Genomic DNA, 16,506 nt, shown 5'->3' on the forward strand with positions numbered 1-16,506 from the left:
ATATCCAATTAGTAGTCAAGCATAAACACAGACCCACACAGACTGACAGGGAATACACAGATGCACATGTTTTTTTTTTTAAACTTCCGTTTCTAATTATTGTGATAAACAGCTTTAGACAGGCAAGGCTAACTCTTACAAACGCCAGGACATCTGCTGTTGAGATAGCAGCGGCAGCATTTTGTAAGGCATACACAGTTGAAGCAGCCACGAAGGCACGATAGAGGATAACAAATCCCCTCAGTGCAGAACAAGAAAGAAGAGCATCAATCACAGTGACAGAGGACTATTTCCACCCATGTTAACTTATTTTAGAGAGAGATGTGGGCAGAGAGAAATATTTTGGAAAGAGGACGCAGAATGCTTGCTCAGTCTGCCTTCTCACATTAATGCATTCATTCATCATTACTACCTTAAGTAAAAGAGTGTGAGTGTGCTCAGAGAAGGGAGAAATCAAGGAGAGTATAAATAACCAAAAGTTGTGGTTTTAAGAGTAACGTGCACCAAAAAAATTAAGCTGCAAAAGTAAGCTTTTAGATTACACCTTCAGTTTAATGAAGTACCCTTAATCCACAAGCAGCGTAGTCTTCCAGGCCTAATGTCTCGCTCATCTCAGGCGTGTCTCACTACCTTCCCTATTTTTAACAGTCCTTTGCTAATCCATTCTCCCTCTCCTTCTTTTTCTTTCTCATCTTACTCTTTGTCCTCTAGCACTACTGCATACATATCACTATAATCCCAATCATTCATCATCATCATCATTTCATCACCTTACTTGCTTTGGCTTCTTCGCCCTCATTTATCGTATGCAAGGATAAATGGCTGCCTTTCACTCACACACAGCCTCTGTCATGAATGGCTACTGTACAGCTTCAAATGCAACCTAAATGATACTGCGGTTAAAAGAAAATGCTGTTATAATCAAAGCAAAAAGACTTACCTTCTTCTGGTCTCTCCACTGTTGCTCCAATTTGGCATCCAGACGATTGGCAGCTGTTGCCCACTGTTGTGCAAGTCGCCGGATTCGCCGCTTCATAAAGCTGAGGGACTCCTTACCTGTCCCAACCTGGTCCAGCAACACAGAGAGGTCTGTACGGAAGGCAGCCTGGGAATGTGAGAATATAAAAGGTAAGCTGGTAACAAAATCAGGTAAAGTGTAAGATTTGGGCACCACAGGGCTCACATTTTGAGCTCTGTGGTGCCTGTTTTGTATTCTACAGCAGCATGGGTGTTCAAAGCTTTGGTTATACTGCCAGTAAACACCATAGCTATGAAGGTATGTCACGGTAATTCAGCAATACCTGCAAATGCAGGCTGGTAGCCAAACAATAAATAATTTTGCCATGTTTTTCCTCCCATCTGCAGCACAGAGGGACTAAAATTCAGTCAGCTTTAACACTCATAACGTACTATTACGTACCAGTACTACTGTTACTAGTACTAAGTACCACACGTAATATTAAAGTACTTCTGTCAATGAAATATACAAGGAGCAGCTATGAGCAAATGCAGTCTTTCTAACTAATGCTTTGAGTTTTCTACTCTAAAAGCTTTGGTTCAGCAATGTTTTTATAAAACACAAAAATAGTTCAGTTATTTTTGTCAGGGAGTCGATTGGTCTTCATTTGTATTAGCATTCCGGTTAGTTTCTAAAGATGTCGTTCTTAAGACAGTTATTAAAAGAAAGGAAAAGTGAAACTGCAAACATTGTGCAGGCATCACATTTTTAACTATTTCAAAGACTCGTGATGCGGTCTGAGTGAGAGAATGTGACTGAGAAAGGTGCCACTATATTCAGATTCAGTGCACAGTTCTGTCCTTGTTCCCTATTTTGAATTTCAAAATCCATAGTCCTGTATTACCACTGCGCAGATTTGCACCTGAAGGCACCGTCAGGTTTGCTGTCAGAAAATGTATTCATTTTTTAACATTAAAAATCAATCAGTATTAGCAGCCGTGGATGAGGTCTGCTTTAAATAGGGCGTGAGCAGGGTCAGACACCTTACTCAACTGTAAGGTTTCTTCTGAAGAAAAGGACTGTTAAATTCTTTTGACTGCTACTCTGGACATTTATTAACAGCTCACCGACCTCAGGCTAGTTTTTTACATTTCTGTTGTTACTAACGGCAGCCTGAAATCATAATACAAAGGCTGCACTTTCAGACGAAATGGCAGAGAGAGAAAAACAATTTTTTGAAAACACTATAATTATAGTACAAACATGCCCTATTTGTCAGTTCCAGCAGTTAACTAACACAATATTGCTTGTCTAAAGCCATTTTTCCTCTGTGGCACTCTGTTTTCCACCATCTTGACTCAACTTTCTTTCCCCTACAAAACTTAAAATTTGATTTTTTTAAGTTTAAAAATAAAAAAGGTCTTGAATCAAGGACACAAGAAAGGTGAATGAAAGCAGATATTTCCAACCCTTAAAGTAAAAACCTTAGCAAACAGAAATCTGGATCACAAGTCATTTGCTATCTTAGGCTTGCACGGAATCAAAAGCTACTTCTCCAAACAAGCACATCTTAATAAATAACTTACCAGCAACATCACCTCGCACTTTACATGCTTCCAGTACACAAGAAATCAGCAGAGCCTGCTGCTATCTTTGAGTCAGTGCTGCTCTGTCTGTCCTGCAGGAGATGCTTGTTATTAAGTCTAACTGACTGAGGGACAAATTAAAGTTTCATCCAAGAACATTTTGTACCGAGGCAAGTAATTAACATTTAAGTATTCCATCTACTGACCAGATGTTTGTTTAGGTGCCAACAGCGTGGGAAAGTGTTACAATAAAAGCCTTACAAGAAGTAAGTATCTACATATTTGTAACATGTTTTATTCATGTCATGAGACAAAAAAAAAATCAGTTTCTTTGATGTTTCACTATAAATGTTCTCAACCACTGAAGTACTGGAAAAAATACAGTCAATACAATATATATGAACAGAGTGGCAGTACAGGCAATTTCTAATTTTTACTTCTTTCTTCTGGATTTTTTGGCCCTTATTTCACAGAATTTTACGAAATTACACATTTTTAAGCAACTGTGGCACAGATTCCCTTTGTGATTTTTATTAACACATCATCTTCACATTGCTGAGCTGGTGAGCCAAGCATCATCACTTGTGGGTTTATTGTACATTCATCAGGTGTCAGTTGGCATCCTGTGTTTCTAATAGCACTACTGCTCCCTTACTTGTCTCTTGGGGGACTTTGCTGGCTGTGTATGCTGGGTAGGGGGGCTGCTGTGGTTCCTCCAGGCCAGTGGGGGGCAGAACCACTCCACCTCACTCAGGTAGATGAGGAAAGAGCAGTCTGAACCATCAACACCATAGAAGGCATAGCAAGGATCTGATGTCCACCGTGCACGCATCCACTAGAGGACACACAGGAAGAAATATGTATACACACAAAAACAGAAAAATTACTTACCAAAGATTTAATCATCTGACTTCTATCTATCTATCTATCTATCTATCTATCTATCTATCTATCTATCTATCTATATATCTGATAGATATGAAACAACAATTAATAACAATTAATAACTCACAACTGTCTTTCTGCAACAGGACAAAATAATGGTAACAAAATGTTTTTAAATCATTTTCTATTAATAACTGCACATTTATAAAATTAGGAAGTTCCAGATTTAGGTGTGACCAGCAGAGGAGCTTGGTCTGCTGTGTAGAAGATCAGCTGATGGTAAAACTCCTAAAGGATGTGTTGATAAAGCTGGTTTTAAGCAGGCTGATCACAGGTGCAAGCTGCTTTGAAACCCATCATAACTCTTTATTTAGTGTCATATTTACTGACACTGACGCCTGTTATGTTCTGTGCTTCTTTCTTCTTCTGGCTTTTCATAAAGCCAGAAGAAGAAATGGAAATCTAACAGCTGGGAAGTGTGCTTCATGTATGCGTGAGGAAGGGTGGAGAGGTCACATTACAGAGCCATGCCGCCAAAACCAAATTAGTGTTGATAGAAATCGTGTTATTTTTTCTTTTAGATATAGTATCTTAAAGTTTATTATTTAATTGGGTAGTTATACCCTCATTAAGCCCAAATCAACTAGTCAGTTTCACACAGTGAAATGAAGAGAACAGCTAAATACTCACATCTACTTTTCCAGGACACTCTGGGAAGCGAGGGTCTCTCGGCACTTCACACTGACTTGACGACCCATCTCTCAATACTGAAAAGACACAGTGAGTGAACTTTTGCTTCCAGATTAAAACATCAATCTGTGATTTATAAGCTTCACATTTTACAGAAGATATTTACATTTGTAAATATCCAGTTAAATGATCAATTGACTTACGCCTGCTGTGAGTAAAATTAGCCACAATCACTGATGCTTCATTAGTCTACAGGCTTGAAGGCTTAGTTCACTTAAATCAGTTGGCTCTAATGAGAATATTTATTCTCCAGTGAATATAACATTTCCAACAGCAATCAGCCAATGTAATACTATCTATCAGCTCATTTATCAGCATATGGAGCTTGTCAAAGTCTCTTTAAAATTCCAGCCTCGTTTCTGCTAATCGATTTATTTACTCAAAATGACTAGACATGAACTCGTCTGACCCAAAGGCTGCCCTCTGAGAACCAAGAGGTTACAGCATTACTCACAGTAACAGCTTCACTCCGCTTGCCTATGGAAATTTCATAGCAATATTCACTTCCTTCCATAACACAATCATTTACTGTTTATGTCATACATGCTGTGAAGTGCTCATAAATCTCCGTGGTTTTCCCTTTGCAGCCTTGCAACATATCTACTGCAGTGCACAATATTCACTGGGCCTGACAAAGCAGTCTGTCTCCCGCTGCCGCCAACCATCCTTCAGTTACGCTAGCAACTACGTCTGCTCACTTAGGCTGCACACACTGCATTAATTGCTCCAATGACTTAGTTAACTGCCTCTCTGCTGCCGATGTGAGAAGAAGGGAAGACTGTGTCCGAGAACCATTGCAGTTAGATTTTCTCGCTCTTTCCCCCTCTCTTTTAAATCCCCTCCTTCTCTCCCTAGTTCTCTCTCCGGACCATCACATCTGTCTTCTCTTAGATTCTGTCTGTTTCCATTTGCCTAATGAAAAAGAGACATTTCTCTACATAAGTCTTCCCTGGGGCTTGTCTCCATCAACTGAAAACATACACGGATTGGCTGCAAATGTGATTACAATAGCAACCACTAAGGCAACAACTGAAAATGTGGTCAACTAACAAGATAAAAACTTGACTTCTGTCCCTTCTAGATGGAACATAAAAGCCTTGCCAGTGTTTGAAGGGAAGGAAATTCTAATCACGTCTTCTAACTCTATTTCTCCTGTTGTTTCTTCTCGCACATGCCTGACCGCGAGATAAATAAACCGCCACTGAGCCGTATGATAATAAAGTCTGCCAGCAGTGTTTCAATTCATCTGTGATTAGAGAAAGCAGCACTGTTTTCATTTTGGCGTGTGCCATTGTCCCTGCAGATGCAGAGGCGAAAACAAAAGGAGAAGTAATGCTCATTTATTCTCATGTAAAGAGTTGAGCAATTAGCCTCAAGAAAAAAGTAACAGAGGAAAGTGGGCGGATATTTGGTATTACTGCGGTTTTGATTAAAAAAAAGTCTGTTGTGAACAAGACAACAGAAAACCACACAGTTGGATAAGAGCTGACATTTACAGAGATGACCTCGCCTCAACTTCAGAGCTTCCGTGATGATTCCATAGCCTGAGTTTATTTCTCTCGATTTTTAATTTACTGGAAAAAAAAAAAAACAAAACAAAAAAATCTGATATGACTGACTACAGAAGATTCTGGATGTTGACTCAAATCAAACATCTCATTTTTTTCATGGTGGTGTTTTTGACTGTCTATTTTAATCTAGTATAACGACCCATTGTCCAAATACTTTCTACTATGTTTTAATATTTTTGTGTCAGAAGGTGTCAGACAGAAGCTCTGCTAACTGACACGGTATGAAAACTGATTTGTGTCAGTGATAAAAAAAAAAACAAAAAAACACCCGAATAACAGATGTGTGTGTGTTTCTGTTTCTCCTCATTCCTTTGCATGTGTGGGTCTGCATATTTGTCATCACAAGCTGACAGCTGTTCATGTGTTCAGCTGTGCTTCAAGTTGTAAATTACTGATTACATTTCAGTGGCTGATCTTATGCAGTGGTGCAATGTTTGCGATGCACTCTTCACATTGTGTGAGACCACGTATACCATCACTGGTACCAAGTGTCTGCCAGTCCCCTCCTCTTTTATGTGTACATTTTTATTGTGTATAATGACATTGTACGCAATTGTGTGTTTATTGTGCATAATGCAAGCCCGTTTCCCTTTGGGGTAACAACGTTAATCAATCAGTTTCTTAATGTAAATCATAAGAGTGGAGCAGGCTGGATGAGAGTGAGGTGCGTCTTGTATACTTATTTATTGTTCTTGTAATATCCCTGTGCTGTATATTAATTTATGATGTTGTCTGCAATTGTAGTCAATCTACAGAACAAGGAAACCAATGATAAGCTGGATTTTACTCACACATATTGTAAACAAGAAGGTGAAACCATGATGATAATGATACTGTACCTCTGCCTTGCACCATACTGTTTTGCAATATCTGCTCCACCCTGATGGCCATGTTAGAGACATTCTGGGCGATAGCTTGGATCCTCTCCACCAGGCTGGCTGGTTGAAACCTGTAGACACAAAACACCTGGACTTAGAGTGAAGAAACGCAGGTGATCACGATGGACAGATGGCAAAGTACAGCACTTGTGTTACTTACACACCTGGCAGCAAAATCTTCAAGCAACCATTGCCATTCACCCCCATCTTGTGCATTGACATTTAGTGCATTCCCTACTACATACTCTTTCTCCATTCATTCATTCATTCACTCATTCATTCATGGGCTAATGACCCTCCTCTCTTGTTATTCCACTTCTCCACTTGTGGTTTCTACCTTTTTCCGTCCGATTTGTGCCAACTCCCTTTTCTCTCTTACTTTCCGTTGCAACTCCCCCCCCCCCCTTTTTTTTTTTTTTTTTTTTTACATCTCAATAGATGTAGAAGTGTTAGTAGGGGATGCAAATTAGTAGACACATGGTTGGAGCGTGAAATAGGAAAAGACCTTCACTGTTAATACCACTTCCTCTCTGGGGTGTGACACTTCCCATTCACATAATAAGATGTGTGGGAAATGTGTGCGTATTATGTGTATATGTTTCAGTTTTCCTTCCCAAAACATTAGACTGCATGGTTGCACGTCATACAGTGCAAAGCCAAGCCTGCACACCCACACTGCTGTGCCCATTATGTCCATTTAAATGATTCACTTGCAGCATGCAGCATGTGTCTGTGTATGCGTGTGCCTTCCTGTCTGACTGTATTGTCTAATCAGCAGATGGTATTAACCCTCATTAAAGCCAGAGGCTTGAATAAAGCACAATAACTCATCATCAGGGAAGATAATACAAATTATTGATCATGTATGTGTGTATATGTGTCTATATAGCATCATCACATGTCTGCTGAACTAAATTAATGCTAACAACAGCAACTAAATAAATAATAAATGATGGGGCGGAGGGAATATGTGAAGAAATTTTTTTGTTGCTTTACAAAGTGTAAACAAAGAACAGGACAGCCATCAAAGTGACAGGGAGTCTCCATGCTCCATTAACATCTTTGTAAGTGTCACTTGTAAGCTTCACTGCGTATGTTTGCACCCTCTTTAATATGTTCACTGCAACAGAGAATCCATTATTTTTAGGGGTATGTATATTTCAGGGACAACAGCTGTCACCAGAATGTAGAAATGTTGTAAAGTAAAGTGATGTGTAGTGGTTTGGTTAGGTGAGGTAAAATTTTGGCATACAGCACACTAACTTGTACGTTTGTCTGAATAATTCACATTAAGTGCAGCTATGGAATTACTTTTTTCTTTTTCAATAAAACTCTTGAAGAGTATGTACATGTTTGGAAAAATATTTTTCATTTTACATAATTTCTGTTTGTCAAAAAATTCTGTTCTTTAAAAACATTTTAAAGAAACATCCATTATTAGACAGTAAAAGTGAGTTTTGCTTCCAGTACCGAGCTAAGTATGAGCCACCATCCCAACTCCATCCATCTATTCATCCGTCTGTATCTGGAGATCTATCGATCAACCGGCAAGGACCTATTTTTAGCATTCTTTGCCCAGATCAGTGACCGGTTGATCAGCTTTACATATTAGTGGTTCGGTAATGAGGTTCATTTCAAGCATGTGCAAAACATACACAGCGGTGTAAGAATACTTGCGTATAAGGGATCATGTCATTAGTGTAAGTGATGACACAGAGTTCGCCAAAATAAAACATGGGGGAACCACTGCAAAAATGTTAATAACAACAAACCTAATGAACTTCACCCATGGACATTTTAACCACAAGTCAGTATCTTGAGGATGGGCAGTTGCTAGGATAATCCGGTCGTTAAGTCTGACGTCACTAGCCGTGTCTGGACCGAAACTCCGCTGCAGGTCCATATATCAAACGATCACTATGGCATTACTGAGAGTTGAAAAACTGTCTAAAGTCTTTCATCTTTAATAAAATGATCAGCGTTCTGCTCTACCAGGTGTAACAATTGAATTTAACATCCAGGCATCCATGAAAACGGAATTTATGACATTTAACGGCATTAGAAGTTAGCAGGAATTTAGCTTGCTAGCTTCTATCTAAATACAATATAGCATGTCCTGACTGCCGGGTTTTGGAAACAAATTAAAACGTACAGCTCTGCTATCACTTCCAGCATAAATGAAGACAGAAAACTAAACAGCAGTAACGTTTGTAGGGTTACTGAAGTTTGGCTAGCTTGTATATAATGATGTGCTACGTGACCGCTAGTGACACAGCTACGTTAGCATAATATAAACAAGCTAACTTTTTTTCCACTCGATAAAAGTTTACGTGAGTGTTCTCGGTGGTCAGGAACAAATGTAATCGCATGGCAGGATGCTGTAAAAGGACCAAACTTCAGCCAGGAGAACAACTGAGATAATCCATCCACAATACGAGGTTAGTCATTCATATACTGCTGCATGGGCTGGGCTGTAGCTACATCCTAAGGTTTTAAAAACTGAGCTTAAATAAATGATTAGCGGTAATAAAAGCCGAGGGAGGTCAACGGTGATCACTGACTGTTTTAGGAGCTTTTTGAGATTAAATAGAAGAAAGTGCAAAACATTAAAAATGTTAACAACACAAAAAGCCATATTAAACGCAGACTACTTTAGGCCCGGAAGTAGGATTCGTCACGTCATCACTTAACGACCGGATTATGTAGGCAAATGGAAAAAAAAAGAAAAGGGTTAATGTCCTGTTATCTGGTGAAATTATAAAGATACTGGAAAGTTACGTAAGTGACTTTTACTTGTTGTATATAAATTTTACTTTTATTTGATAAGGCACAATATGTCAAGTAAAGGTGGGCGTACAGCAGTTCACTTTCAGTTAATTATTAGTAACTATTTTCAGTAGCAGAGCCATTATTATCTGTTGTTTCAGAGAAAAAGTCATCTCCAGTTCTCACATTACTTAGCTATGCTTATGCATTTTATATATATATTTTTTTTAAGCGCCGCATTTCATGTCAGTTTTGTATAAAAGGATTTTAAACTAGAGCTTAATTAAGATCAATTATTGCATGTATTTTTTATTGCCACAAATTATACTCCGCACATCTAACAAACTACAGAGAAAACAATATCCACTGTATTAACAAACCTTTCCAAACACACTTAGCATGAATGTGCTCTGTAGCAGTTATAATAAGAGCTTACAACAGAACTAATTATGATTTCAGTCCTCTGTTTCATTGAAGTGAGGAAAATACACATTAGTAAATTGCATCAGTTCAACTTATTATCTTACATTGTCTTACAATGAGAACCAGGATCATTTTAGGTTATAAAATTCGACTGAAACATTAATATTATTTTAGAGAGGATTCCACAAAAGTTCCCAGCCGAAGAAGATAACACAGTGCTTGGTAAGATAGGTAACCCATCTTATGTAAGGCTCTCTTTGGGGGGCTTAACTGTGCAACTTTGCCTCATGGAACATGACCTTCTAATCTCAGCTCTAATTTATGCTACAGTGTAAACTAATCTCGAGAGATGAACACACAGGGAAGGAGAAAGGAGACAGCCAGAGCGGGAGAAACTAAGGCAGAGATGTGGATGAAAGAGCAATAGAAGCAGCTTGCACAATGTGATCCAGATAGGGCAAAAGCAATGAGGAAGACATACATAGACTGGGAGAGTTGAGGATAAAATGGAATAACACTGGCATGAAAGGAAAGGAGATCAACCATCCACAGCAAACAGACCACGAGTGCCAGAGGGACCTTTATGTTAAGGAAAAAGAGGATAAAATAAAGACATCCCCTGTGCCTTCACGAGGAAGCAGACAAAACAGCTTGACTGAAACATTAAACGATGATTATGATCAAAGAAGTACAAGGATATACATATTTGATGGTTGACTGTTGCACGCTACTTGCAATAAAGTTTCCTCCCGTTTGATGAATGTAGACAGTTGGCTCTTTTACAAATGAGCGGAACAAGACAGAAATGAGGAAGCGCAAAGGGAAAACAAAACGGGAAGAAAGTATAGGGGGAGAAGAAACGAGAAGAAATTCACAGATGGAGCCAAGTAGAAGTAGAACACTCTGAAAATGAACTGGCAGCAAGAGAAAATCAATGTTAACTAGAGGGAGGCTTTCTAAGGATACAAATAAAAATCTGTTTTCATGTACTTATTTCTCTCTCCCTCCCATTCTGCTTAATGACTTCATCCTCTTAAGGGAAGAGGACAGCTCTGGCAGCATCCCATCAATGAAAGCTATCTGAACAAAAGATCCACATGACAAGGTGTTAGCTTGTGGGTTTGGCTGGTGTTTTTTTTTGTTTATGCTCATGTTGTCTTATGCCACCCAGTTTCATGGTGTTAATAGACCAATTTTCACAAATACAGACTGGCATATATGCCTATACACATGTATAAAGGCACAAATAAAGTGCTTGTGCCACCAAACGATTGATGAGTTTGAAGAAAAAGAATATGAATTGTATGCTATGATTTTTGCAGTCATCAGACATGAATAAATATGGCAGATTTTGAGGAGCCTGGAAAGAAAAGCGACTGGACTTCTTTAGGTTTCTTGAAAGCGTTTCACCTCTCATCTGAAAAGCTTCATCAGTACTAAAACGAAATCAGGTATTTAAACCCAAATGGGAGTTGTTCCTTTAAAAGGGTCATTGACCCACTATTGATCATGTGCCTCATCAAAAGAGCCAAGGTGTGAAAACCCATTGTGAGACCTTGACTTGCCCTACCATGTGACCTACTGAGATCACCTAACACAAGTTGTGAGTGGGCAGTAACCCCTTGTGGTGTCCTCGGATCAAAAATGGTCCCTAGGTGAATGGCAAACAAGCATATGGGAATCCTGAGGATCTCAAAACTGCATTGTAGGTGGAAGACAGTTGGTGTTGTAAGCCACCCCCCTGTTCAAAGATGGTCATTCACAGAGGGAATAGGTGGCCTCTTTCACTCCTCTTTCAAACCATCTGTCCAAAATGTGAACACTGGCATCCTCGAAAGATTGGCCTTTATCTTTTAGATGCAGATGTTGTGCCATGCGTTTATGGAGTGGCTGTTTGGTTTCTCCAATGTAGAGGTCTGAGCATTCCTCGCTGCACTGTACAACATACACTACGTTGTTTAAAATGTGTTTGGGAGTTTTGTCTTCGGGATGAACCAGTTTTTGTCTGAGGGTGTGGGTCTGGAGTGCATTGGGATTTCATGCTTTCTCTTATATACCTGCTACAAGGGATGACCAATGATGAAAATGTTGTTGTATTTGTTATTCTATATGATATCCTACCCTTCTGTAAAGAAGTGCAATCACTTTTTTTTTACAAGCTCCTTAGATTACCACAACCTGGACGACTGAGAACAAGTCAGAGGACCTGGACATTACAGACACTGTCGTATCCCTGATAGCTCAATAACATTGAGTAATATTGGCAGACTGATACTCTTAATTGAGATCATCTATAAGCATCTTATAGAAAACAAATCCTGCTCCTCACACACGTCTTAAATAATCAGGCCCAATCTTATCTTAATGGCCTTGTAGTACCATATCACCCTATTAGAGCACTTCGCTCTCGCACTGCAGGCTTACTTGTTGTTCCTAAAGTATTTAAAAGTAGAATGGGAGGGAGAGCCTTCAGTTTTCAGGCCCCTCTTCTGTGGAACCAGCTTCCAGTTTTGATTCAGGAGACAGACACTATCTCTACTTTTAAGATTAGGCTTAAAACTTTCCTTTTTAATAAAGCATATAGTTAGGACTGGATCAGGTGACCCTGAATCCTCCCTTAGTTATGCTGCAATAGGTGTAGACGGCCAGGGAATTCCCATGATGCATTGAGTATTTCTTCTTCAGTCACCATGTGTTAATAGACCTCTCTGCATAAAATCATACTCGTAATTAATCTCTGTCTCTCTTCCACGGCATGTTTTTTATCCTGTCTTCCTTCTCTCTCCCCAACCAGTCGCAGCAGATGGCCGCCCCTCCCTGAGCCTGGTTCTGCCAGAGGTTTCTTCCTGTTAAAAGGGAGTTTTTCATTCCCACTGTCGCCAAAGTGCTTGCTCATAGGGGGTCCTATGATTGTTGGGTTTCTCTGTATGTATTATTGTACGGTCTGCCTTACAATATAAAGCTCCTTGAGGCCACTGCTGTTGTGATTTGGTGCTGTATAAATACAATTGAATTGAACTGAATAGAATTTATATAAGAGTATTGGGCTTTTACAATTTAAGAGCACCTTAACAGCACATTGGATTCTCTCACCCAAGGGGAAGGATCTAATGTTTCTGAAACTTTCTCAGTCATCAGGGCTTTTGCACCATTTTAACATCAATACCTTTTAACACCTCAGTAAATACAAATTAGGACCAAAGAATGTCAAAATGAGCCAGAAATGATCCCAAAAATGACCCAGAAACCTGGGTCAAGTAAAACATTATGCCCTCTCATGTAATGTTCATGTAGGTAGGCTAAAGGCTAAAGTAACTAAAGAGACAAATCAAATATTTTGAAGCTACTTTTGAAGCTACCTGTCTCTGTTCACTGACTACAAAAAAACAAACAAACTTTAAAGCAAGTGAATCCAGGAAATTAATTAAATAGGTGTTTCGTTGTTGATTACTTCCAATAGCTGTTGTAGAAAGAAGGCCCCAGCAGTGAAGAAGTGTAGCTACTGATGGAGCCTAGATGTTGCTTAAGGGAGGAGAAATTGGTGAAGCAATGCCAGAGTAGTGATCTTCCTAGTGTTTATGCCTAAGGGCAAACTTACCAATCTAGCGGCAATCTACCGACCCTACAGCAGATAGTGGGAACAGCAGAGAAGATCATCGGGGTCTCTCTACCCTCTATTGAGGACATCTACACCACACGCTGCATTCGCAAAGCCACCAGCATTGTGGCTGATCGGACACACCCCTCTCACACACTCTTTACACTCCTGCCATCTGGAAAAAGGTACCGAAGCATTCGGGCACGCACATCCAGACTGTGCAACAGCTTTTTTCCACAAGCCATCCGTCTCCTCAGCAAAAAGGGACTGACTGATAAACACGCACACACACACATACACTAACATTATCACTCAGCTTAACTCAAATACCTCAAAACATTGAGACTGGACTGTAAATGCTCTTTTGCACAATATTATTACTAGATATATTATATATTATTATTTTTGTTGCACTAACTTGTCTTGTAGCACCTTGGTTCCTGGAGGAACGTTGTTTCGCCTCACTGTGTATTTTTAAACTGTATATGGTTGAAGTGACAATAAAGCCAACTTGAACTTGAACTTGAACTTATCCACTGCACAGTAAAACCGAGTGAATCAAATCTGCATCCTTTCCCCCTCCCTCATCTTCGCCTCCCATTTCCTCTGTCCCTTTCCCTCCCTTTGCTCCTTTTTGTACTTTAATGAGTGGCTGCCCTGTGGGCGAATCATAGGCTGGGGCCTCAGACATCAAGTCCCATTCACTGCTACATTGGAGTGTGTCAGCACCAATGAAGCTCACATTGTGATGGGACTGCCGCCCAGTGTATATGTGTGTGAGTGTGTGCATGGGTGTGTGTGTGTGCCTGTCTGGCCTGGATTTGGGATATGTTTTCATAAAGTGCTTTCCTCCCATTTGTTCCTCTCCCTGCTGGAAAAAAATCACACTTTACCACGTCACTCATTCCCAATTTCCTTGCTGACACACACTCACTCATTCTGTGTAGAGCAGCCGGAAGAGAACGTGCAGGGAGGAAAACAGGAACGTAGAAAGAAAAGTGAGACAGAGTTATTAAGAACAGGGCGGAAAAGAAACACAGGAAGTATACGAGAGGGGAAACGATTGAGTGAATGAAAATTACTGAACTAAAGAGGAACGTTAAGTCATCAGTGTTGTGATAGTCACTCTGGTGTGCATGTGTACAGCCATAATTTCTGCAGGTGCACAGATCTGTGCACTTTTCTCAGGATCAAACTGCTTTTTAGCAGGAATGACCTCACATTAACTAATATGTGCACACACACACACACACATACATATTACTCCCCATCACAGAAGATACGATTACGAATACATGGTTGTGTATGTGTGCCCATTTCTATCTGCCCACCACTTTCCTTTGTTTCTTATTCTGCATGCTGAATCAAAACTTTCATTCCAGCTATCAAAACTCCTCCACTCCAAGGGTCTCCTTCTAAATCTGAAACAAATTTCCAAAAAAGAATAATGATAAAAAAAATCAATGTTTTTTGTGATAACAATGTGTTCTGGATTAGATTTTATATTACTCACAGAGCACCAGTGCTGAGTTAAACTTTGTAATGAGAGAATTGAAGAAAGTTGCACTGCTTGTAGAAAAACTTGAGTCAATCTCTAACCTTGATTTTTTTTCCTTGTCTATTTTGTGGGTTTGCTCTACAGCATGACCAATAGAAATTGGCTGCTATCCTTGCCTGACTTTGGCATACCTAAAATATACTGGTGTAAATATGCTGCAAGGCTTTAGGTATGAGTCACACAGTGACCCAATACCTCAAACTACTTTGTGAAAATTGTTGCATTGAAAGTAAATTTCTATTATTGATATCAAACACAGTTGAAATATATTGTATGTACAAAACTGCTCACTGGGCTTTGGAAACCAGGAGACACTGTAATGGATTTTTTTTTTTAATGAGTGGCTAAAAGAACAGTCAGTAAGATATAAGACTTCACAGTCACATGAAAATAGTTTTCACATGATTATATCTCCTACTTTACCCAAATACACCCAAGTCCTTGCATTTCCTCCTTGGCAGGTTTGTGGAGCGCCAGCATCTTTTCATGTGTTCCACATCCCTCATGTGTTAAACAACAGACATAGAGCAAACACAGACTTTCTTCTGTCCATAACACTTTCTGTGTATCTAAGTTTAAGTTTTGTGTCACTTCATGTTGAGGACCTGTTAGGTGGCCTGTTTCCTTAACAGAACATTTTCATGTAGTTGTCTTGTTGCACACCTTTTAATCAACCTTTCTGACTATCAGGCAGCCACAGGCAGTTTGTGTCTGTCAGGGTCCTGGGACTGGGCGACCCAGGATCCCTGAGCAGTTATGTATTATATTATTATTATTATTATTATTATATGTATTTTGGTATTGCTGCTGCTCTCCTCCATGATTGTAGATGTGAGTGTGTGTGTTTATGTCTGTGGGGATGCTTGGAGGATGGAGCTCAGCCACCTGCAGGCCTGAGGGGTGTGGCCCTGCGGAAGGACTGGCCACACCCGAAGCCACACACCTGCCGCTGATCAGGGCTCGTCGGGGGAGCTACTTAGGAGAGTCTTGGAGCTCCCACCGACGCGGGATCATTGCTTGGGACTCCACGTTAGTTACCCAGTTTAGGTTTTGGTCGTGTAGTGTATGCCTGCCATTGTTCAGTGTCCTGACTGCTGCCGCTATTGTTTCCCGCAGGAGGAGCGTGGAAGGCTTAAGGAGCAGCGAGCACCGGGAGTGCAGACACGGGAGCAGAGAGCACTTGGAGGACACGACACGGGAGTCTGGGGAGAAACACGGGGATTTATTGTTGTTTGATATCACCCTCTGTAAATAAACACTGTCTATACGTAGAGCACCGCGCCTGGGTCCTCCTTCCCCACTCCTTCCATGGTGTGCCATGCCGCACCGTGACAGTGTCGTTCTCTTAGTAGGAAGCAGCACACCATTATATGTTTTCAATTTTATTTCCTAAATGAATAAATATCCAGAACAAGAAAAGAAAGTGTTTTTGGCCATTTTAAAAATACTATAATTGAACATACAGAGGCTGATGCTTCATCAACTCACCAATTTCAGCGCTTTAATTACCACAAAGTTTTTCAGCTGTTAAAA

At 40.0% G+C, this 16,506-nt stretch overlaps 1 protein-coding gene and 1 long non-coding RNA gene across 4 annotated transcripts in view; one reads left to right on the forward strand and one right to left on the reverse strand.

The window, feature by feature from the left end:
- The window catches only part of LOC309708114 (alpha-1,6-mannosylglycoprotein 6-beta-N-acetylglucosaminyltransferase B-like), a 113,267-nt gene that overhangs the window by 51,699 nt on the left and 45,062 nt on the right, over window positions 1–16,506 (reverse strand). For all 3 annotated transcript variants that reach the window (XM_082535888.1, XM_082535887.1, XM_082535889.1), the window contains 4 exons: window positions 6,590–6,699; window positions 4,120–4,196; window positions 3,200–3,379; window positions 941–1,105 (listed from right to left, as the gene is read on the reverse strand). In XM_082535888.1, coding sequence (XP_082392014.1) covers window positions 941–1,105; window positions 3,200–3,379; window positions 4,120–4,196; window positions 6,590–6,699 — 532 coding nt within the window. The remainder of the gene's footprint in view (window positions 1–940; window positions 1,106–3,199; window positions 3,380–4,119; window positions 4,197–6,589; window positions 6,700–16,506) is intronic.
- Window positions 15,797–16,244, forward strand: LOC309708137. The gene is made up of 2 exons (XR_014277179.1): window positions 15,797–16,002; window positions 16,090–16,244. It is a non-coding gene; the product is annotated as an uncharacterized lncRNA (long non-coding RNA).

Source organism: Aulonocara stuartgranti, assembly GCF_965226115.1.
Source record: "Aulonocara stuartgranti genome assembly, chromosome: 6".
Lineage (NCBI taxonomy): Eukaryota > Metazoa > Chordata > Actinopteri > Cichliformes > Cichlidae > Aulonocara > Aulonocara stuartgranti.